The 25276-nt window shown below is 40.5% G+C and overlaps 1 protein-coding gene across 1 annotated transcript in view; it reads right to left on the reverse strand.

Moving 5' to 3' along the window:
• The window catches only part of LOC124165212 (unconventional myosin-Ia), a 235512-nt gene that overhangs the window by 106081 nt on the left and 104155 nt on the right, over nucleotides 1-25276 (reverse strand). Inside the window, exons 2-3 of the mRNA XM_046542492.1 lie at nucleotides 9235-9504; nucleotides 5337-5650 (exon numbers count right to left, since the gene is read on the reverse strand). Coding sequence (XP_046398448.1) covers nucleotides 5337-5650; nucleotides 9235-9504 — 584 coding nt within the window. The remainder of the gene's footprint in view (nucleotides 1-5336; nucleotides 5651-9234; nucleotides 9505-25276) is intronic.

A 25276-nucleotide genomic window follows, 5' to 3' on the forward strand; every position in this document is an offset into this window, starting at 1 on the left:
CGAGATATATTACCCATCATGCACTCCTCCTAACACATGTTAAAAGAGCTACCTTTAGGCTAAGAGTGGTTAGATAAAGAATATGTCTGTTTAGATAAACAATAAGTATGATGGATTGCATATATAGTTTGCCATGCATTAGTCTTCGAAAAAATTCTACGATAAAAAGTGATTAGCAACCAAGAGGCTCGCACGAAGTTGTGGTATCACAAAAGTACGAATTACTTCTAAATTCACTCATTGTACGCATCGAATTCAGACATGTCATAATTCAGTCCCTAATGAACAAAGTATCGTAACCCCATAAGAATATTGAAAATGAATTTTAATTAATCTCTTTATATCAAAATTTTAATTCTAATTTTATCCTTTGAAAAAATTAAAGTATTTCAATAAACACTATGCAAAATTTATCAAGTGTTCTGTACCAAAATAACATCGCAAAAACATTTTCAACTTGGGAATAGAATTAAATAGACCTGTTGCTGAATGATATCACACGCATCATTGGTTCAATATGAACCGAATAACTAATTTTCACATAGAAAACTTAGTGGACAGTAGAATAGTAATTGCCCTGATGGTCTTGCATGTTATTAAAAGTAAAATGATGATGAAGAGAATGTTTCCATGGCCCAAGATAAAATAAATATGTTATTACTTTATGCTCTCATATAAAGATTACATAAAAAGGGATGCATTTCAGGTATAGCGAAGAAATATTGTCACATGCACAATAAATTATGCATGGACGGAATGTATCACGGGATAAATGAATAATGTAGGCAGTTAATCGTTCACATGTTCCGAGTGGCGGTGGCAGAGATTTTTCACAAGCAGCCCGGCCCGAGCTTGAGTATTGTGTGGAGGACATTTCAAGCGAAACACTCCGTCCGTCGGATGGTACGTCACGCCGTGGTCTCCATGGCAACTGTCGTTAACAGCAGGCTAACGCCTCTCTTCCTTCCCTTGTCGGTCACCTCTTCCAAATAACATACCTTGTTCATTATTATTATTTAGGTGTTATACTGCTTAAGGTAGGTTTTCAGGGAGCACTGAAGTAGCGTTTTGACAGCCTCCCCTTCTTTCATGTTCTTCCCTCTTCAGTTCACATATTAAGGCCTATACAATTTCGTTCTACCTTTGAACATTCTATTCTCTTCCTTCCCCTTCCTCGTTTACCAAAAATTCAACCCGCTTAAACTGTTTTCAACATCCCCTCCTCAATAAGAACTCGCTCCATCCATACCTTTGGGCTACAATGTAGCCGCGGTGTCTAGAGCTGCACTGGCGGGAGTATTTCTAAATTACTCCCGGTAGGGTTACTCATGCCAGATAGGTCGAAGGGTAGGAACCATACGAATTGTCGCCAACGTGATGGTGTCACGCAAAAAACACTGTTGGAATGGAAGTGGGAAACCCTACCAGCTATCATTTCCCTGAAAACATGGGGCAAAATACCTTCTTGAGCTTACGGTAATTTATCGGGCAAAGAGAGGAACTTTCGTTTCTAAGCCAGGGATTCAGAAGGAGCATATTCGGAGAAACGATGAAAAATAAAAAAAATACACGAGATTTATACGAGGGCCTCGGGAGAAAGGGTGAGGGAGGGGGTGGGGAAGAGATCGAATGCTCCTTCACTTTCACTCATACTGTAACGGAGTCTTGAATTTTCCGACGATTTCTTGGATGGAGCGCGTGTAGACGATTCGAGTTTTCCTTTCGTGCAACCCCCACGGGCAACACTCACTCACACACAGTCTCGGGGGGAAAAACGTAATGGTCTCGGTGAGTCGTGCCCGCGACGTCATGCATTACCTAAGGCCGTTCCAGCACCAACGCAAAACAAACACTCTCTCGAAGCTTACGAGCGGAAATATTTACCTTAAAACTTGTTGGGGTGAATATTATTACAAAAATGCTTGTTTCGCACGTTCTGCCGTTTGATTTTTAAAATTAATTTCACACTGATTAGATAAACATAGATGTAATTAAAGTAACGCATATTTTAATAAAATTTTTACAGTGGCAAGACTAAAAAGGAGCAGATTAATTTCGGTATTTTTACTAACCGGATATAAATAAAATTATCAAGCACGGACAGAAAATATTCAACGCGAGCCAGCAATCTATGGCAAACAGCAACTACTACTTCTTCCACCTATTTCGTTGAACTTTTTTGAATCCATGAGAATTTTTATTGACGATTATTAAAATCAAAAGATCAAAGAGAAAAGTACTGGTATTACGTGGAAACTATTTCTCAGAAACTGTCGCATTATCTTATTCGGTAAATTTCATAAAGGGAGGGAGGGCAGTAAAAGAGCACGCCAAGACGAACCTGGGATAAGTAAGAAACGAATAAAATCAGACGCTCCGCACGGATTTCCAAAACTTACGTTCACTCTCTTTTTCATTATAGCTAAATACCGGTTTATAGACAAGATGTACAATAAATATAGATTGTAATTAATGAATATACTAGCTGCACACCTCCTGGTGGTGAAAACAGAAATTAGCGAGTACAAGACGCCATTTATCATTCTCCTGCACGAATATATCAGAAAATTTTCGCACGCAAGAGTCATTGAAAATGAGAGGGGCTGTTTTTTAGCCTCATCTTTATCTTTTCCGGAGTTTACTTCTCAATTCAAATTGTTATGCCTGTGTTATTTTTAATTCTGAGGTCCCTTCTTCCACGATTCACAGTTACAACAAACAAAACACGAATGAGAAGCGTATGATAAGTAACGAGTATTTAGGAGCTTGAATTCTTCCATCAGGTGCGTAAAGGGTATAGTTGTGTCATAGGTATCCGAGTCTTGTCCCATAAGAAAGCCAATTGTTCACAATTTTTATTTATAATAATTCAAATGGTGAAGAAAAGTTCAATGTGTACCATCTGACACTCTAAAGATGTTGAAAAGGGTCCATTTTTGAGGCAAAAAATATTGCGGAGCTTTGTGATCGAGCAATTTCAGTGATAATACGTAAATGTACAACAATTCAACAATTATGACCATATGTTGGAACTTTTTTAAAAAACCACTGAATAAATGCGATAAAATTGTAAATGGGTAGGTACTTCGCGCAACCAAACATATTCTTTGGCACATGAAAATAATGGCATGGGAAATATAATGTAAAACTTATAAGACAACGAATTGGAAACTGTAGGCGTAATGCAAGAATGTGAAATGCTTATATGTACGTAATCATCAATTTGCGTATGATAAGTAATGAATATTTAACTGCGCGTTCCAAATTTTCAAGCTCGTAATTTTGGTACTAATTACACTAGAAACCATGGTGATTTTTTCATTAATAATTTTGGGTATTACGCACGAGTAACGAAAACTCATGCTATGTGCTCCGTACGAATAATTTGTCTTCAAGCCGGGCAAAAGCAACACAGTGATAGTCGCAGAAGAGATGCGTGGCAAGACGGAGAGGAAGGAGAAGGAAGCCGTTCTTCTGTTTCACGAGAGATACAAAAAAGACAACGGTTCCATTCGTGACTATCTTCGAGAAAAATCACCCTTTCACGGATAAGCCAATTATTCGTTTGCTGGCTATTCGTTCGTGCCGTACACGGGGACAACGCGGCAGATAATGAGGTCATTCACACCAAAAGGATAAGTTGGCAAACTTTTTGCTGGATAAAGCGGATATTTTAGTGTGTGCCTGAGAGAATACTACGCGTAAAACGTGTGTAACTCAATCCGAAAATCGTGACTTTGTTGTGACATGGCCATCTGCCATATTTGTCCAAGTGAAGTTCGCTGGATGGTCTGCCCATGAATTTGCGGATTTTAGGAAATAAATGATGTGCCTACCTAAGCGGAGTTAACCTCTATTAATAGCACATGCGTGCAAAATAGTCTCTAAAAACTCTAAAATGAGCAACAATATTGGACGTTTTAGACAGGGTCCAAGGTCCTTTCAGTTCACAACGAGGCTCTTTCCCTTCCGTTTCAGCAATAAATCCTACTCTCCTCCTTCCTCTCCCTCGCTTTCCTAACATTCTTACTTATTGCTCGGGTTTTAACATCCCCACTTTGCTCAGAGCTAATTCTCGGCAAAACGACTTCTGTGCGAAGACAAAATCAGTCGTCTGCAAATCAGCCATTTCCCATTCCCCTTTTTTGACGAAGAAATGGGCAAAGAGCCCGCACTCTGGCGGGGTAATCGGAAACCAGTAGCCGAGTGCAGTTCCGCTTGACGACGATTCATCGAGTGCATTCATACTCGCCCAGTTACCCAAATATGCGATTTTTCGCAGTTCCTCAGACCGCTCCAACAAGTTACAGATTTGAAAAAATCAAATTTGTAAGCAAACCCCTAAGCAGCACCCTAGTCGCCGAAATCCGTTCATAATTGCCCATTGACGGCTGTCCCATGTTGAGTGATTGGTCAACCACGGTCACACTCGGTTTACTCAGGGCTCCATTCGATTTCATCGTCAACCGATGCGAGTTGGCGAGCAATGGAGCTTCATTTGAAGGACCCCAAGAACATGGCGGTTGAGCGTTGCATCTGTCGTCGTATCGCGCGCATTTTATGCGGTGGCGCCACTAGGCAGTTGTATCTCGTTCAATGCGACTCTCACCATTTACCGTAGAGGAAGTAGTCTTTTTTAGTTAAAAATCATCCCGCATGGGTTTAATTTGTGGTTTACATGATTTTTTGTTTCAGTTATGTATCACTGACGTCATGAAAAGTGGACATAGATGACTGGCAGCGCCGCAGGTGGCGATTTTTAAACCTGATTTTAACTCTTAGAGTGCCGGGGAGCGCCATCGCGCTCCTCCTATCTCTCGCGAAAAGTGCCAGGAGCGCGATAGCGATCCTCATGCTATGTCTCTCTTAGATTCTGATAGTTCACTAATAATTCAATAGTCAGTATTCATTTTATTTTAACATTAACTAGGTATTTTATTTTAATTATAAAAAAAACTCATATTACCAAAAATTCGTCAAATAATGCACTAAAAAGGTGAATCCACACATAATAAAGATTTATTGAAGTTTTTGAATGTATACGTTTAGTTGTTTTTGAGATACAATTTTTTTTCTTAACCTACTGCAAAATGCCTCGGCAATTTTAGCATAGTACCTGGAAAACCGTTTGGCATTCAAAGGGTTAGTACGCGCAGAGCGACAACAATGCTTGCGGCGGATTTGAGAATATTGCAATGTAATATTTGTGTTGGGGAGTTTGGAAGGCGATTTGTAGGGCTCTGGTCATCATTTCCTCCATGTCAACCTATCGCCTCTTTCCTTCTCAAGCGGAAGCAGATGAAAAATAAACACGAGGAAGAAGAGCGTGTACTTACGTAGAACTGGGAGGCGAGGAATCGCGAGTGTAGGCAGCGGATCACAGCGTCTTCCGTCAATGGACCGGGAAGGTGTATAAGGTCTTCGATGTCCGCGGTGGAGACGCTGGGCTGCGCGGCGTTGGCGCTTAAGCGCTGGCCGCCGGCGTTGGGTGCGGCGCAGTGCTGCCCCTGGTGGTGCAGGTGGGAGGCGAGGGGGCCGGTGCCGCCCGGGGGCGAGGTGGGAGCCATGGCGGGCGATGGCCGCCCCATCAGGGGCCCGCCCCCCCGCACCCCGCCCCCTCCACCCGAAAGGTGCAGCCTACTCTTAGGATCTGCGGAGAGAGGGGAGAAGTGAACACTGTCAATATGAGAACGATAATCGAATTTATCCAATCTGGAAAAAAATCGTTATAATAATAATAATTATTATTATTATTAATACTACTATTAACTAAGCCAGTAAAATGTTGGGTTTTGTAAACAGATTATAAAAGTACATAAAATCATGTAAAGATTTGGAAGCATTGTGTTTTTATATCATGTAAGAAGTAAATTAGAACATGGATCAGTGGTTTGGACGCCATATTAAAAAAATGTATCAAAGAGATAGAAAAAAATCATTTTCCGATACAAGTATTATTTGTAATTCTTTTTCTTGACTTCAATTATTTAATGATGATCAACGTCTAGGATTATAGGTCTGAGAATGTAATGCAAAATTGGTTGCCGAAGTTTCTATATATTTCTTTTCTCTTCTCTGGGGATATGAATGACAGTGGTAACAATAAATTGATACATGAAGACATGAAAGGTTGTTAAATGTTTTTTCACAATAATAAAATAAAAAAATATAATAAGATTTCCATTGTACGTAAATAAAAAAGAATTATTGTATGTTTCAACAGCAACCAATCATGTGTCATAAAACCCTAAAGAAAACGTGAGATCATCAAAGTTTGGAAAAAAAGAGAATCGCTACGTACCTATTTGAAACCGTAAACATTGGAGAATGCCCGTTATGTTTCGAGAGTAACACTTTTTATGCTTCTAATGTTCACTTGAGGCCCAAGGCTTAGTTTTTCTTAGTAAAAAACGACTAGACAACACAGGGACCGTTTGCAGAATATGCGAGAAATGTAAACAATATTGCAGTGAGCTTGATCTCTTTCCAAGAATAAAAAAAGTTAAAGTTTATAACATATTGTCGATGGACTGAAATGGCAGAATCTAATTTAATTGATTATTTAGAACGGCCGAGACAGTGTATGTACCAACTTATATAGAAATAATTTTTGGGTAATGAGTTTTTTCTTTAATTATACTGCCATGCGAACGAAAACATTTGTAAAGAAAGAACGAACCGTTGATTGCCAGTGGATGCGGACCCGGTCGGAACGCTTGACTCAAAATTATTAAATCAAAAGTCATTGGAAAACTTCCCAAAGAAACTTAAATTTCACTCCACGGCCTTTTCCAGTGCTATTTGTATTTTCTTCAGTTCATATGGTTACTCGGAAAAGATAATACAAAACGTTTTGACACCAGTCGAAAATTTGTGGAAAATTGTCAGTGACTACAACTTTACTACACCAGAATTCCACCAGAATAAGCCTGAACGGACATGAAAACAAAGGAACGCTGTTCGCTTAGAACCGCGCACGGGAACACTTGTAGCCAGTCGGGGCCCGTAAATGGTTAGAATAGTGTATTTTGATTTGCAAAAACCAATGTTCGGGATTGGCAAAGAGAACGGTTATGAAAGATGCCATGCTCCTATTTGACACCGTAGTTGCAGATTTTTTTTGGTTTTCAATTGTGCGCCCTTGCGGGCTTTTTAGTCCCTGCTCTCGCCGCTAGGGGAACACAACGGCGCAGATTGTCCGCGCACCTCACGTAAATGCGGTGAGCACCTGTTCGCTCGCTCGCTCTCTCTCCCCTGACCCGTAGAGCAGAAAGGAACTCTTCTCTCCCTAACTGTACATGTACTCCGCGACGTCTCGTCCGCCTTACTCTACTGTTGAAGTATTAAATCTTTTCAGAAAGGAGCTAACGTGCCTTTATTTTTTTGTAATACGCAACAACCGTAAATATTTGTGAATGCCAATTATTTTTAGATAGTATACATTTTAATGCTTCCTATGTTCCTTTCAAACCTTGTTTTACTTAAACTATGCAAAATACGACTGTTGTGGGAAATTGCAAATGAATTTTAATTTACTAATAAGTTAGAATTCCACTAAAAGAAGCCCTTCTCTGAACTGAAAACAATGGAATTCTGGTCGCTATAAACCGCACACGGGAACACTTAAAGAATAAATGACTCGGCTCCCGAATTCAAGTATACTCAGATAATTTGTATTGCACATCGCAATCTCATCCGAATAATATGAAATGAGAGAACAATTCCAAATGTTGTGATTCACCTGTAGCATTTAAATGGAGAGCAACTCTAGAGGTCCTTCTCATATGGCCAGGTACGCAATCATGCTAGCTTCACTTAGGGAGGGGGGAACACTTTCCTTTATCTCTACTTTATTGACGGGGGTGTCAGTGTGCCACTGTCTCAAGTTCGGTGGTACGGACATTGGGTGATTGAAAGTTTTCAATCCGACGATTCATTACGCGAGCCCATCACCTCCAACTAGATAAAACTGAATAGCAATCGTTGTGCATCGCGCAATGGATCATCTGGAGCTAGATATTATCCAGACCTTCCGACACAGACGACGACCACACAATTTAAAAGGGATAAGACGCAGATACGAATTTGAGGATTAGGGAGCCTGTTCAAAAAGCCTGAATCGGCTACAAGGAAAGCAAAAATAATCACAGTTACACTAATATTGTATGTTTAACAAACTTTTAAAAGTCCGCCGAAGGTTTCAGCACTTTACAATATGTCATTCTGAAATGTCTTTCAGAATGATACCTATAGTATGAATAGTGAAATAGTGAATAGTGTCGAAACTTGAGTCAGACTATTGAAAATTTGTGAGACATACAATATTAGTGCATCTGTGACTATATTTCCTGTTACACAGTTCAACCAAATATCGCCATCCTCCTTTAAGTTGGAAAGTGTTTTGGAAGTGTTTTGGTTAAGCTGTGGATCCCAGTAAATTATCCCCATCAGTGCTTCATATACGAATTATATCGCCTGAGAATTTTTTTCCAAGTTGTATACTTTAATGTGGAACGTAATTATGAAATGCAGCTATATCGAGATATAGAGTGCCAGAGGATAGGTGCTCCTGGGCTAGCAGTTTCCTCATCAGATGTAACGCGGGAAATGTAAAAAAGAGAAAAAAGGCATGCCGCACAGGCAAATTATAATTTGAAATTTAGAATTATTAGTTAATGAGTGAGTCGGCAACCCTAAAGCCCTAAGGGGGAAGTCTCAAAGGGAGCTCAATTCCAAGTATACGTCTGCACATATTTTATGTATTATTTGTGCTTTTAGGCATTAAAATTATTAATAAGTCGTCACCAGTGGCGCAGTGAGGGGAGGTTTTGGGGGATAAACCCCCCCCCCCCAGAGCTAAGAGAAATTTTTAAGTTAAATCAATTTTACTTAATTGGATTAATATTTCTTATAGAATAGTGTGAGGATTAACAAGATATCCCTCAGAAGGCCGTAAAACTCAACATTTTTAACCATTTATCTTACATTTGTTTCTGGCGGAGGCCCCCCGTACCCTGGCGCGTATACCACATCCCCAGCCCCCCAGTATTAGTTGCGCCTGAAATCCCCCCTAGCCTATATTCCTAGCTGCGCCCCTGGTCGTCACTGAGTAAAATCTGATTCCCCCCTGGTTACGTGCCTGACTTTAGACCCATGTGACCGTTTAATTTTAGTATTTACACGACATTTGTGCTTCAGTTCCTGTGAAACAGAACGGTTGATGCGTGGTCTTACCGTCGGCGTTGGCGAGGTGAATGCCGATGGCGGCGTGGTGCACGATCTGGTGCGGCTGGTGCAGCGGGGTGCCGCCGTGGTGCTGGGCCGCAGCGGCGCCGCCCGGGTGCTGGTGGTGGTGGTGGTGTCCGGGCGGTGCGGGTGCATTGGGCGCGGCGGGGGCGCCGTTGGGCTGCGACACGTGCAGCCGGTTGCGAAGCGTGACCAACTCCGTGCTGAGACTCCGCAGCCGCTGCTGGAGATGCACCGCCTCGTTCGAGGAAGAGGCGTCTGCAAAATACAAGACACACCATCACTATCATCACGTCCACAGGGACGAAGGACTGTTCGTTTTATCAAAACCAGATCAGTCAGAAATTGAAACCACAGTGACAATTTAAAATGCGCACTTATAAATATCCAATTCACGCTAACAAGGGGAGACCACGAAACTTGATCCGCCTTTTTCAGTGCCGTATTTTTTATGGCCTTCGGAATGGTGAACACATCCCTGAACTAGTAGTGGTTCCGTTGAATGGGCCTTAGTTTGGCTGTAATTAATTAATTTTCATGCGGTACTTTTCACAAGCCGCGTGTAGTTCCATGATATCGCAACACTCAGCAGGTGCTCAGCAATGACACTGCTTAAATACCTTTTCGCCATTATGATGATAAAAAAATAGTCTCCTGTCTATGCTTGTCGCAATTAAAATTAATGAAAAATTTGAATGAAATGAAAAATTTTTCATTAATTTTAATTGAAAAATTTAATTTAAAAAAATTTGAAAAAAATGAAAAATGATCACAACAAAATTTACAGCCATCACGAAGCCCCGAACCCTAGTCCCCTGAGTGGTAGCCGTAGACGCTAACCACTACCCACCTGACCCGCCTGTTGAGTATTGCGATATCATGGAACTATATGCGGCTTGTGAGAAGTACCGCATGGCAATTAATTAATTTCAGCCAAACAAGACCCATTAAACGGAACCACTACTAGTTCAGGGATGTGTTCACCATTCCGAAGGCCATAAAAATACGGCATTGAAAAAGGCGGAGCAAGTTTCGTGGTCTCGCCTTGTAAGTAAAATTATACGATTGTTCAGTTATTGAATATATACATTATACAGGGGAGAAGAGCACCCTAGACCCTCTTATTCCTATTCTGGATCCTCTGATGATAGCAGTCGATCGTCGATTAACTTTTTGGAAGTCCATTTATTAATAGATAAAGCATAATCGATAGTAAGAGAAACGTCGAAGTGTTACCATACCATAACAGTCATAAGTTTCAGTTTATAAAACTCAATAGATGGCATGAGTTTTGAACACAAAATGAGCCACGAAAAAAAATGCGATCTATAGAGGGGGAGTGATGAGTCCTCTTAATTGCTCACCATCGGTGGGAAAGCCACGACTCGTCTCGCAATTCGGGCGCTCATTCGAGGCGAGATCAGTGCGAATCCCGGCCCTGGCCTCAGGCACCTGAGAAAAGCTTCGAGAAGGGGAAAATCGTTTTCCTCGCAGCGATCGAACGTGGGGTATTGGGGAGGATAGGGGGGGGAGTCATTAGTTCGCGGCGGTCTTCACGTGTTTCCTCGCCGCGCGGTTGATTGTGTGGAAGGGAGTGAATATCGCATGTGATGGAAGCGGAGGTTGATGGGAAATGGCTGGCTGGTGTTCGGGAAGGGACGTGTGACGCGTGTTTGAATCCAGCCTCGAATAGTGACCACAAGGTGGCAGCGGTGCGGGAGGGGGCAATTGCTTTGCGGTGGGGTCGGAGGCGTCGGCGAGCTCAATGTCTGCGGTCTCTCTCTCTCCCACCAAATGACCCACCATACCTACTCCTCTCTCCTCCCTCTTCACTCCACGGTGGTATCCTTGAACGCTGAACCTTTGGGCTCCACTACTTACATGTTCTAATCCTCAGCCTCTGGCTGTTTTCGGAGGCTTCCATAAACACTGTACTCAATACCTAGGTTTTTGAGGAAACAATCATGGTCGATCTTCGGAGACTCTTCGGAAGTTCGTTTATTAATAAATAAAGCACAAGCGATGGAAAGAGGATCGTAGAAGTGTTAGATATTGTGGTAAAGTAGAGGAGTAACGTCTGGACGAGATGCGAAAGACACAAAGGTTTGGATGGAGCGAGTATTGAGCGGGGAGGGGATGTTTTAATCCGTGTCGGAAGGAAGAATGTTGGACAAGTCAGAGAAGGGAAGATAGAGAATACGATTCATAGATTGGAGGAAAGGCTTTATTGTGAACTGAAGGGAATCGTTTAATCTGAAATGGCTCAGCTAACTCGCAAAACACTCCGCGTGAACCTAACTTAAGCGGTAGAATGCGATAGCTGTAAATCACAGGCCTCACATCTTCTATGTTTTTTGCTCACTTCCATCCTTTGTGATTTCCACATCAAAGCTTCACATTCATTGTGGGAAAATGAACTCCAGCGCTTACCTAATATAGTGTATAGTGAGGCGCAAAATTAAAAATATGAATATAAATAAATGCATTTAAATAGGATGTTATAAAAAACTTTCATCGATATCGAGAGGTAGTATCAAGTTACAGACATAATGGCTTCAAGATTGCACGCCAATTTTCACGTAATGTAGATGCATTATTTGTTCCCGTTCAAGTTCGGGGGGAAACATTTTTCAACAGTAAAAACCACACTTTGCAATGACGTAGAGAGACATTTGTGGTGCTATAGTTTCAGGAATCAGGCATAATGCGTAACATGTTCTTGGTAAATACTCGAGTTAGCATTACTGCGCCAAAAGCATGAGGAAAAAATGTCAAATGAATCATAACGAAGATATGATTTTTTTCTCGCTTTTATAAAAATGTCCTTTCCTATGACTTTCCAGATACAATGAAATGGGGTAGTTTCCTTCATCAAAGAAAACGAAAGGCATTGATTGCGATTCGTTACCCACCACTAGTGTATTCATAATACACAAATTATTTGGTTTTAGAATTCCCAGTTTAGACGAATGTTAATCTTCAATTTTCACCTCATTTGAAAAAGGCCAGATTGGCGCCCATGCGATGCCACTCCACGTGGCGTCAGAGGGACGTAGTTTCTATACGAGTAGATATGAGTTATGCATCGTCTGAGATTAGCAATGCATGCATGAGGCACAGACTTCAGAGAAACATCTCTTAATAATCACCTATTAAAACTGCCTATGGTCGGAAAGTTTCCTTTGTTTGATAGGTTATTAATAATCATTATTTAAGCCAAGCGCTACCTGCTAGCAGGGTAGGTACTCCACGTTTCCGCCATGCTCGGCAGCAAGCAGCCTGCATCGTAGCGGCGTTCATAGCCTTGCACCCAATTGGCCTCACACAGCAGTACCAGGCGTCATACGGGCTTCATACTTAGCCGTCGCGTTTTCGCGCGCTTAAAACTTTTTCACTTTTCATTAAATCGCGAAAAATACATTTTGTCATTTAAAATTCTAAATGCGTGAAATACGTACTCCAGAAGTAATAATCTTTCGATTTACGCAATAAAAAAATAGGAAACCACCCTATTCCTTGAATTTCCACGTTTTTCAGAAGAGTAGCCACCTTGAATGTTAAATCAAAAATATTTCTGCTGTGCTGACGGTTAGAACTTTCCTCGAGGCGAGGATACTTCCGCGAGCGTTGTTTGTTAAAAGCCAATATACGAGGACGAATAACCTCATGTAAACGCAAAGAAACTCCACGTGGCAAAGGTCTTCTTGGAGAGGAAAGAAGCGAAGACAAATTTTCACCGCGAAGGGATGGAATGTGTTCGATAAAAACGGGACGAGGAGAATATGTAAAGAGTCTCAGTCGTGTTCGGATCTGAATCTGCCAGACGAAAGTTACAGAACCCCGCTTTTATCCGCTAACGATCGCCGAGTCGAGCCGCATGGCATCGCTATAGGCGTCGTTATAGCCTCGGAACACTTTCCATTGAGCGTCGTGATAATTCAAGCGATTAATCGCCTCCTCATAAACACCCTCGCAGGGCAATAATCAGTGTGGAGGCAGAAGGGTCCATTGGGAGACGGAAACCCATTCACCAGGAAAAACAGCGCGCAAAACGTTCGGGCCATAATGGCGATGCTAATCCGCGAATGATGGCTGCGGACACCAGAAATCCGTGATTACGGACGCAGGGCGAGAAAAAATAACAAAGCACCAATATCCTAGGATTATTGGTTGGCATTTTAAGGGCATAGAAAAAAAACATAAGAGTCTCCGCGAAATTAGGAAATGTGCCCGACTCTTTGTCCTCTATCTCGGCTTTCGTTCTGAAAGAGTTGAGTTCCGACTTTGAAATCCTCTCCTGAGAATCTACCAAGTGGCCTCTCTCGGAAATTGCATTTGAAAAAATTTTCCCATTTTGTCTATTTTCTGACGTCGATGCTCTCCATTGCGAAATTAGCGAAGACTTCGAGCGTAGAGTCGGTAACTGCAAGTGCCGTGTTCCAAAACGATACTCAATTCTTGATCCCGACTCAAACTCGACTCGGTTGCCGCGCATTGGCATTACGAGAACTCACTCGCGTCCCTGAGGTCGCTCAGGCTACACGCAACACTACCTGCTGTACTATACGCAGTTGATAAGTTGGGTCCCAACTCAAATTTAGTGGCCTAGTTCTAGTATGGCCACAGACATTTCCTCACATTTCTGAAATAAATATCTCCCATAAAATACTTTCACGTAATATCAGCGCCAAAAATATCGTAAAATACTTTCTATGTTTCGTAATGACAATCTTAAATATTTATTTAAAAGAGCTAAGGTCTTCCGAAGAGACATGGAAGGAATAGAAAAAAATGTGGTCGATTTATTAATGTGAAAAAAAATATTGGAAAACGAAACATGGAGAAAAAGAAGGGAACTTTGTGCAATTTACACAAGAATTAATGACTCTTTCGGAAAAGAAAACCACTAACATAATTGCAAAGCGGTTTAATATATGAAATATCTACGTATCTATTCATCCTGCATATATCAAAAACTTATATGAACTTATAAATATTTTTATTTTAAAATAGACTTAATTAGACATAAATAAGGTACATAAAAATCTGATACACTCAGGATCAGTTTTTATGCAACCGAAAAGTTACCTTTCACGATTTCCTCACTCTAATTAACTTCGATGAGATAGCGGGAGAGAAAACTCTTACATACAGCCTCCATTAGAACTTCTGAAATATCCAATACGTCCACTGCCAGTACACAACACCTCGCGCCCAATAAACTCGATTAATGCACATTCACAGTTTAACTGTTGCAATCCACCCGTCCATTAAACTGTCAGAATTAAATGTGTACCTGACATTTATAGGATTGATAACTTACCTAAGGAAAACGAAGAAAACAATTTAAACCAAAAGTCAAATTGCTTCGTTTAGTAAAAGTTATTGTCATAGTATTATTACATAGTTTAGTAAAATAGTATTGTTAGTTTTGTAATATTACTTTATCGTAATTCATCTATTTCAGGTCGTCATCGATATCAAGTCTCATAATATTCCTACTCGCACTCATTCTATTGGACAGTATACAGTAGAAGAGGGGAATTTTCCACGACGTGGTGTTTAGTATAAAATTAATTTACAAATTAGTGCCAAAAGTGAATTGTGAAAAATACGTGTACTCTTTTTATCCTCGATGCACAAAAAATAGAAGATCTTAGTGCATAATGTTTTTCCTGGCTTGCAAAAGCAGGTAAAGGGAAGAATGATGAGTAAAAGGGGAAATGAAGGAAGAGAATAGGATAAACAGTTAGAATAAAAGGGACAGGCCTCACTTGCGATGGAAGACACTTCCCTTTTGTTTTGTGTATTATGTCACATCTTTCAGCCTACTCAGGTCTGGATTTACAGTATCAATACAAATAATTACGATTTTGAACGTTGGGCTAACATAAAAAAATGTTTATGACTACCCGAGTCAGGCATCAATAAATATACATATTTCTCTATATCTCTCAAATTTCTTGTAATTATTTCTTAAATATTACTTATCAATAAATTAGTAGTCCTGCGGAAGGTATCAACAATTAAGAAACAAATGAGATACTTTGAACAGGAGGAGAAACAAGCCGGGATGATTCGAGAAATTCTCCATGGGAATCAACCGGTAGAATACTTTAATAATAAAAGTACATTTACTCCATCTAATACTAAGCTGAAATTAGGGGAAGATATTTTAAGAACTTTCATTGGTTGATTAAGTGAGTACTAGGCTGAAAGACCTTGGCTGCTTTATTTTTACTCCTAACACAGTAAAATATACTACATACATACGAAGCGAGCTCTCATCCAGTGTGGAATTATATTTTAAACCATTACTCTGACATGACCTTGAAGATTTCTCGGTACGTGAAAACTCAATTCCAGTTTCGTGTTCCCTCCACCGACCGAGTGGTCGTCAATGCCACTGCTGGTGGAATCCCCGCTCATTCACTGGAGCCGAATGAGCACTTCATATGTAAAAATGTGTTCCCTGCACACCCTTCAGCCACTGTGAGGTATATACTCTTATGACTGGAATTCCTCAAATACACATTTGATGAGCTCTCCAACGTTTATTTTACATTCCATTAACATAAAGAGGTTGGATTTACCTGACTGAAAGAGGCGGACTTTCCATGAAGGCTTGAAAGATTTCCTTCGGATTTTATGAACTTCTAGGGTACAACTCAGCAGAGATACAAAAATAATATTAATCGACCCCTCACACGAACGAGTTCAAATACGATTACCATATTTAACATGTCTTTGGTGTGCAAGGAGTCAAAGTATTTAAGAAATACAAGAATCCTCACCTATTCAAACTAGCCCTCTGATGAGTGCGTTGAGGTAAATATCCTACCGAAGGATACTTTTCGTTATTTCATGCATATTAATTGCCATTACGTTATTATTATTTTTTATTTATTTGAGGAGTTGCTCACCTGCGGCATTTCTGCCAATTTATAGTGACGCAGTAACGAACGTGAAATTTTAACATAAAAAAATCAAAAGAAAGAGTACAGGCATAAGATGGCACGAGGGAAGGGAGGTGGAGAGGGAGGTTTATTTATTAGCCGGGGATTGGGGCATGGCGAGATGGACAAATGAGTTTAAGGGCAGAAAAAAAGGATCCATATTGTCTGGTAATGAATTGAGCAGAGATTAAAGGCTATGTTGGAGTGAGCGCTTAACGAGGGATAGTCTAGTGATGGGCGCATGGAGTAAGGAATGTGTACGAGTGGGTCGGCAAGGCACTCTGAAATTAATGGATGAAAGCAAATCAGGACAATCAATGTGTGAATTTAGAATATTGTAAATAAGTTTTAAATCAGTTTTAGTACGTTGTTGGCAGAGACCAGTGATTGATAGAGAAGATAGGAGTGAGCTGGTGGACGTGTCACGTATGTGGGGAACTCTGTGTCTTACGATTCTGGTGAAGAAGCTGGTTATACAGTGAAGAGAGGTGAGGTTAGAAGGAGCTGCGATGGACCATATGGGAGAGCAGTATTCGGTGACTGGATGGGTAAATGTTGAGAAGCATGATTTTAGAGCTGTGGGATCGGTTATTACTGTGTAGTCGTAGAGGAGACCTAAAAGTGACATAGCTTTACTCTTGATTAGATGAATGCGTTGCGAGAAATTAAGTTTAGTGTCAGTTACGACGCCTAAATCCTTCACAGCCGAAACACGTTGAAGAGGCTCGGAGTTAATTGAATATCGAAAAGTAATAGGTGATTTTTTAAGAAAAGCAGAAAGGTAATTGCATTTACTGAAATTTAAGTTTAGGTTCCAAGATTACATTACTATTTGCGGGTAATACATTGGAATTTAGGAAATAAACAATAATCAATTGATTTGAAATTTAAATCATTCAAGAAATATGGATACCTTATCGAGAAACTCTAAAAAAATCTTCAAAAAGGGTACATACAGATTTTCACTCATTATTTAGCCAGTATTTCAAATCATTGGTTGGATTCTGATAGGTGACGATTGAGCTCGAACGCCTATTGGGATTGCGGGGAATATAGATAACCTCAACACCGATGACAACCGGATTTTAGAAAATAAACTCCTTCCATCCCAAAATCGTTACCTGCGCAATGCCGTAAGCTTTCGCGGGGACCGCAACTTTTCTTGGTGTGGGCAGTAAGGAGCCTGTTTCGTGAAGCTGATCAGAAAAACCGCTTACCGAAGATCGCTTCGGCGAGGAATATGATATTCCTCATCGCTCTCCGTCTTTACTAACACGTAAATAACAAATCTTTAGGCGTACGACGGTTGGGCGAGGTGGTTGGTTGCGGGCAACGGGACAGGGGGAAGCCGGTTGGATGAAATATCCCCGGCCCATACGGCGTAAAAATTACTTGTACCTTGTATATGGATGCGATATGAATCGAAGTTTCCAAGAACTCGAGTCGCATGGAATTTCATTTGCCGTGGTGCGGGACAAAGGGAGAGGGAGGCGACCTATTCGATAGGCTCCCCCCCCCCTCCTTAGAATAGGAGAGGGAGATAGGGAGACAATGACCCTCACCCACAGAATACATCACATACCTAGACGGCGCGGCGCCTCATTTTCTCTTTGACTGGCGGAATTTTGAATCTTTGCGCCAAGGATTATTCCATTTAAACTTCCGTTATCAACTATATTCCTCAGGATATAAAGAGCAGGCCTTTGCCTATAGTTTTACTCACATCGAACAGTACCCACTCATTGATTCAACCCGAGGGTTAGTTAAGGTAGGTTATAGTAGAGCTCACCCCAGACTTGGACACAGGCATGTGAATATCACATATTCAGGACTGGGGGGCTCAGTCACTTCAGCTGCTAAGGCCAATTTTCGTCCACAGCGGCAGTTCATATTCCAGCTCCGTCTTCTCCAATTTCATAATTGTAACTCCGGTTGTATAGAATTGATTTACATAGTTTGTGGCCTGAGTTACGAGCTTCTCTTGAATCTTTATTTTATCCTTTTTATAGTTTAAAAATATTTAAAAATATTTCATCATAATTTGGTTTAAACTACTTGATATTTTTCAGATTATCTATTCTTCTTAATAAGGTCCTCGCATTGTGTTTACTCCTTGAGAAAGACGTTTAACGTTACTTTATTAAAAAAGTATTTATTTATTTTGATTAGCGTAGTCGCAGCTTTGGAATGACCTGTAGATGTAACAGTAGATGGATGCAGGAGTGGAATAATGTCTTGAGGTGCGTAGCAAGAGGAGAAGAAGGAGGAGCATGGGATGGCTTGGGTCAGCCAAGTTGTTCTCGTTGAAAGGGGGCCGCCGCTGATCCGGATCCCGTTCGTCCCGCCTTTGTGTGGCGCCCGCGTGATAAATCCTGGGGGGCGGGGGGTGCAGTGAGGGGGGGGGGCGAGGGATGCCGCCGGGGGGCGAGGAAGATGAATGCGGATAGAGGCGCGGGCATTTAGAGGGTGCGGCGGCTGAGCCAAGATGGCCGATGAGAGAGACCAAGATGGCTAGAATCCATCCATGGTGGAAAGGGAGGATGGCCATTGGCTCGCAATAGATCGATGGACTCCCATGTCGAATATGGCGTCGAAAAATCGATATTTTATGAATAAACTGGTTTTACACGACGAAGTCGGCCGCTTTAACAACATTCGATAGTTAAATACGGTTTAAAAGTCGTAGATACTTCTACATTAGCCGACCTTTAGACTCGAATCGTGCGTGTGGACTTCGGAGCACTGCAACAAAGAGAACACGAATCGATTGAGACCTTGATTGATTCGATCTATTGAGCAAATTGGAAGCAGGTGGAGTCGATGTCTATGGGTATATCGAACGCAACAATTATTTGTTTGAGTACTAAGGCAAGGAATGTAATTACAGATTGCCTTTGTTTAATTACTTTTTTTGGATCAAGCTAAAAATTGATTTAAATTTCTCACGAAGAGGGGGAGATGAAATTATGTCTCATTCATTCGAGCCTGCAACTTCTTTAGTTTTCCTACCTATGTCATCATGAAGCGCACTGATAGTATTCAGATACTTCTGTGCAGATAATAACGGCAAAATGTGTTTCTTGAGCCAATGCTATAGCGATCTCCTTCGACGTGTGAACCTGTCTTCAGAATAGCTGGAGGATTCCAATTTCGATAATGCCATCGATACATTGTATCCCAAATGAATATTCGTCATTCGACAGTAGACTATCGTCCTGCCAAAAGTTATTCAGCTATTCATCTTCGTAATCAGTGTTCGAACATGGCAAGTACTTATTGTTCGACGTTTAAGTTCCAGCGCAATAGCAAGCGTTGCATATCCCAACCATCTATTTACAATGATTTCTATTTTAGAATCGATATTCTTGTTGCACGAAAATAATGTTGCCTAGGCCATAGCATGAAAAAAAAACTGGGGGATGTCATTTGGTAAAAGGATACATTTCGGGGGCGGATACACGCTCGCAACGCCCATGAACTTCCGTTTGTCACAAAACAGTTTCATTTTAGGTAGCAAAAAGTATTTATTTTACGCCGAAGTATGACGTACAAATAATGCAATGAGATAAAAAACAAGTCAGTGTAACGAAGGGAAGATCACCACCAGTCCCCATTCGAACTTCGCAGTGTAGTAGAGAATGAAATTTATAACATCGTTGTTTTTTCACAACCGTCTAATTGGTCATATTATCGATAGATTGTAAAAAGCCTGGGTACTGGCAAAACTCCTACATTTATGCATTCCTGGTATGCAATAAAATTACAATATGAATGGCAAAAGAGCACGGCATAGCTCCATTTACATTTGCAGAGACCATTCGGCCGATTAATATTACGGGTTGCATGAATCTAGGCGTTTTACTAGTGCTTTCTATCGGTAATATCCCGAAATTTTAGGGCAATTCGACGTTTAAGAAAAAAAGTTTTTTCTCTTAAAATTTCTTGTTCATTTATCTTTCAAAATTCGGGTGATGACACTTGGATATTTTCCCAAGTGCTTAAGTGTTATTAAATTATTGCATGCGTAATTGTAAAAAAATTCACAATGAACCTTCCTTAGCAGGCAATCGAATGGTTTGAAAAGAATCGAACAAGGCTATCGGAGGACGGTCAAATTCACGATATGTATTCGTGCATCCCGTAGGAATAAATGCCGCCTCATCATTCTCTCATTATGGCCGTCACGTTATTTTTTCTCCTCCGAAAAGATGTTAGACATGCCTGAACTATCTGTAAACAGGATCGAAGTAAAAAATATCCCCATCACAATAGATACGCGACTCCCGTTACACGTCTTGTCTAACGCACACTGCGATCATTTCACGGCTGAAGATCCGATGACGCCTCCGTCACATTCTTGTAGCTGAAAATGACGGATGACATTGTTTGTTAAATCGAAAAAAAATTATTATATCATTCCTCCGCAGATTTAATTTGCTTCCTGGTATCAAAGAGGGCGCCTATCTATTGTCACGTAGTGGAACTAAATATAATACTAAATTACTATCACTAGAAGAAAAAAATTCTTCCATTAGATCAAATTAACCTTCTGTCCGGAATTTTCGTCTTAGATTATACTCCTATCCAAGTTGAAGCTTATTTACAAAGGAAGGGAGATATCTACAGATCAATTAGCAAGAAGAATTAGTAGAAATAGCAGTACTTCTAGGATATTTCTTTTAGGCTAAGGATAACTTTTCACCGTCATTAGCTGACAGGGAGTTATAGAAAAATATCAGCAGAAATAAAATACATTTAAATTGATACCCTTTGAAAACAACAACAATTGAGCCGCGGTGACGTCATCACGCAATGATGCTATTCGCTTCCGGGTGCCTAATTGGAGATATTGCTAATTCACTTATTCGGGACGGCCTTCAATACTTCCGTAATATGTAATATTTTACACTTTTTAGCAAACAATATTTAAACTTTTCTTGGGTTTCCGGGTAATATAGGCGCTCTTCGAATATCTTAACCGCGCGGGAACCTGGGGAAAGTTTAAATATTTCCATAATATTTTGACTCATAATAATAACGCTCGGATACAAAGTGAAATAGAATTTTTTATCGCGGCAATAAACCATAGTATTTCACACTGGAAATCTATTCGCTGGGATAAAGGAAAATGAAGCAAGATATCAAGTTGCCTACTGCATAACTCGACGGGGCATTTGATTCATCATCCCATAATTTTTTCGTGAAAAATACACTATGATGGCATATGTTTGAAGTAGTCGAATTTTCTAGGGAATAGAAGAAAACTAGACCCTGTAAACGTTTCACTCCACAATGGCTCCTAAAAGTCTTAGGTGCAAGGGCGTGCCCAGAATCAAAACTAGGGGGGTGGGGGCAAGCCATGGTTGTTTATGATGTACCTAGGTAAGATTTAAGCATGGAAAAGGTGAATGAAACCAACATTTCCAGGAAACTGTAACATCTCTTTATTCGTTAAAAAAAAATTGTTTGCTTTAAAAAATATTATTTTCCTTAAAGACATCAGCGATTTTTTCTTCTAAGAGGCGTGGCAGCTGCCCCCTCCTGCCCCTCGCAGGGTACGCCCATGCTTAGGTGAGTAATTACTTACGTGTGCGAAACGCCGTGTCGTATTCATATTTTTTCTTGCGATTTTCAATCGCATTTTGTTAGTTTAAACTGTGATTCGAGAAAGGATAGGAATGGAAAACTTTGGAATGAAAAATAGCGTAGACATGAAATTGAATCGAGGATTACAATCTGGAAAAGAAATCGATGCGGTGAAGAAACAAATCAGTTCACTTCGAATAGCTTGTGTGGGGCAGGTTGCTGTTGTGGTCGCGCGTAAGAATGAGAGATGGCATCAAGACCACGACATTTTTTTCTATGAATCCCCCGTAAAATCCTGTGTAAAATAAGTGTGCCCTTACCACTCCCTATAGTCATAAACTTATAGTCATAACCTAAAGTCATAGACTTTGTTTAAAAGATATGTTTTGTATGTAGGACCAAAGGTTTTTAATTTGTCACCCCAGTCATACTTTATTTCTAAGTCTTTGAAAAAGGTTTTGCAAAATATACATTCTTGGCTTCTCACTAAAGAAAGTATGGAACAAATATTGCAATAAAATGTTGATATAAATGAATAACAAATACTATTTTCGTTGTTATTTTTAATGTGCGCACTTAAGCATTGTTAACATGGATTACGAAGGTGACACAAAATGAGCTACGCCATATGCAAAGCATAATGTATTATTATTTTGGATGGTAGCCTCAAACAGTCTATCCTTCGAGGCTACCTAAAATTAACCAATTTTGCAGTTGTCATGCAATTTGTGTGTGGAGCAATAAAATTATTATTATTATTTGGTCAATCCTAATTTATCTTCATTGCTAATTTTGTTTATAAATGGGCCTTTGTGTATTGGGACGCAGCGAGCGGGAGAGGGGAGGGGAGGGAAAGAATGGCGCATCAAGCCGAGGGTGGAGGGATGAGGAGGAATGGGGTGGTGGACAAAGGGAGGGGGGAGGCAGAAAATAGGGAGGGGATGGAGAAGGGAGGATGAAAAGGAGGCAGGGAGGGGGTGTGGGTTTGCCAGGGTATGGGGGGTCAGGAGATGGAATGCGAGGAATAAGCGTGGGGGGGAGGGTTTGGGGTTGAGGAGTGGGGGAGGTTTTGCTCTCGGAGGAGAACTCGGCTGTGGCTGGCGCACAAAAAGCCCCGCACCACCCCAAACATTCCACCCCGAGGTTGATAGGGGTACGCGAGTGTAGAGATGACCTCCGACTCAGCCGCAGGCGAGTAAAATCACGCAATGATACTTATTACTATGTATTTATCGTCTTAAATTCATGGCAATAAAACAGGGGTGGACTGACAATGGTGAGTGAGTGGGCGGGAATCCCAGCCGGCCCTGAGAGGGTCTACGGCCTGCACCCGTTTGATAGCAGGCCGTCTCGTGCAACTGATTATCACCTGATTGAGAGTTCTTTAAAAACATTAAACATTAACACTAGCTTCCACGTTGCATTCTTCTTCTCACAAGAAAATATCGCAAATTTTTCACGAGTTTAAAGACTGTTAGCTTTAAAGATATTCAATCGGCCATGTTTACTTACACATCAGAAGAACTATGGACTTACATTTTAAATTAAACTCCTTAGTTTGAATTAAAAAACGCTTAAGTTAATGTTTAATTACCCTTTTTTAAGAGAGAAATTTTTTTTAGACCCTAGACCACTTCGCCGTCACTGAAGCCCTAGGGCAGCAATTTCGCCTCTCCCTTATAACCATTGAAATAGTTATGCTAATAAGTACAACTATACCACCCTTATATTATATAAAAGTCAGTTATTTTCGTCGCTATTTCGACTGTCTTAAATGATCAATAGTAAAATTACATAATCAACAATACCTTTGGTAATAACGACATCAATCATTTATAATTCAGTTACAATACGATAAAGAATAAATAATTCCCGTTACTTCCAAATTACGATTTACTCAGCCCATACCTAATTCGAACTTTCCGGTAGAAATATTTTTCTTCCATTAAATACTCAGGTGTGGAAACGACCAAAACGCACGCGCATTTTCTCCATTGCCACAAACGCTGATCACATGACGGCGATGTCGAGGCATTCAGAAAAGGTGAATTATACGATTTGCTTAATAGTGCGTAGACAAGAGGGCGGCTGATAATAGATTCGTTGCACTGTGGCGAACGATTAATTAACACATTTAAAGATTGATGTCTATCATTGAATTTATTTTAATCTGATAACAAACCTACTCAATGTAAACGGCATTAGAAAACAAACACCAACAGTAATAGAAAGGCAATTCCTTCGGCAAATAAACACATGAAGAGACAGAAAAGAACTAGGCATTGGCACTGAAAAGATAGATCAACCTTTCCTTTCACACTTATGTTAGATCGAAGGTATTCACGTTCACTTAGCTTCGAGAATTGCTAAGAATTGTGTCGTAATTTCTGCCGAAATGGAATAAACTTTAAACGATGGAACGATAAACTTTGTTCTGATATACGGAGGTTTCATCACTCACTATTCTTTTCAATAAATGTGGGACCTAGTATAATGGTGGACAGGCATAACGGAGCCAGGGAGCTTCCATAGCTTCAGCCCCCCGAAAATGTCTACCCTTGAGGCGTCTACCCGCGAGGCATTTGCTGAGGAGACAACTAGCCCACTAGTACCTATACTCTGATTTCCATCTTGCCAATGTAGAGCACTGAATGACTCATTGAACAGTTCATTTGATGACATCATTTGAAGATCTAACAGCTCTCCGGACAAGGAAATTTTTATTCGGAAAAACAGAAGTATTTACAGTCGAACCTTGATAAGTGTGAGTCCGAGGGACCGGCATTTTTTTCCGTATTATAGGGGTTTCCTACTTGCCCAGTTTCTCACAGACGAAGGTTCTGGAATGACCTCTCTCACTTACAGAGGTACACAATAAGGAAGTACAGATATGCAACAATGTAAACTTTTTTCGAAAAAATATCTCTATCTTTCTCTCTTAACTCCCATCAAAGTGTGTGCTAATAGCTGATCGGCGATTTTTTCTCTTGAAGAAGGCGTTCCCCTCGTGCCTACGTTAACTAAAATGTTTACAAACCTAAAGCATGAGTGTGACATAGAGTGATGAGCGGAACTGTGATTTCCAATCTCTTCGTTACCTGTGACTGCTACTCATCAGCAACGATGATTCTTAACTGTGATTGCGATCACCGAGAAGAATCACTCTAAAAATGTGAGCGGTGGTTTGTGGCGCTGCTATTCCTGCTCCTTTGTCCAATTCCAACGAATGAGCTCTACGCAAAATAAACGAATAAACTTATTGAAAACTAGGCAAAATATTTTTTTAGTGAATAGTTCTGATTTTGAGTTTATATATCGATATTTAAGTGAGGTTGATAAGACAAAAGAATTGATGAATGGCAATCATTAAAATCCCGTCGGCATTTTTTCAACATATTTCGTATCTAAACCATCACGATTCAAACCGCTAGCTGTATATTTCGTAGAGAACGTCTTATTCATCATAAAAGATGAATAAGACATCCTGT

The sequence above is a fragment of the Ischnura elegans genome, chromosome 9, assembly GCF_921293095.1.
Source record: "Ischnura elegans chromosome 9, ioIscEleg1.1, whole genome shotgun sequence".
Taxonomy (NCBI): Eukaryota; Metazoa; Arthropoda; class Insecta; order Odonata; family Coenagrionidae; genus Ischnura; species Ischnura elegans.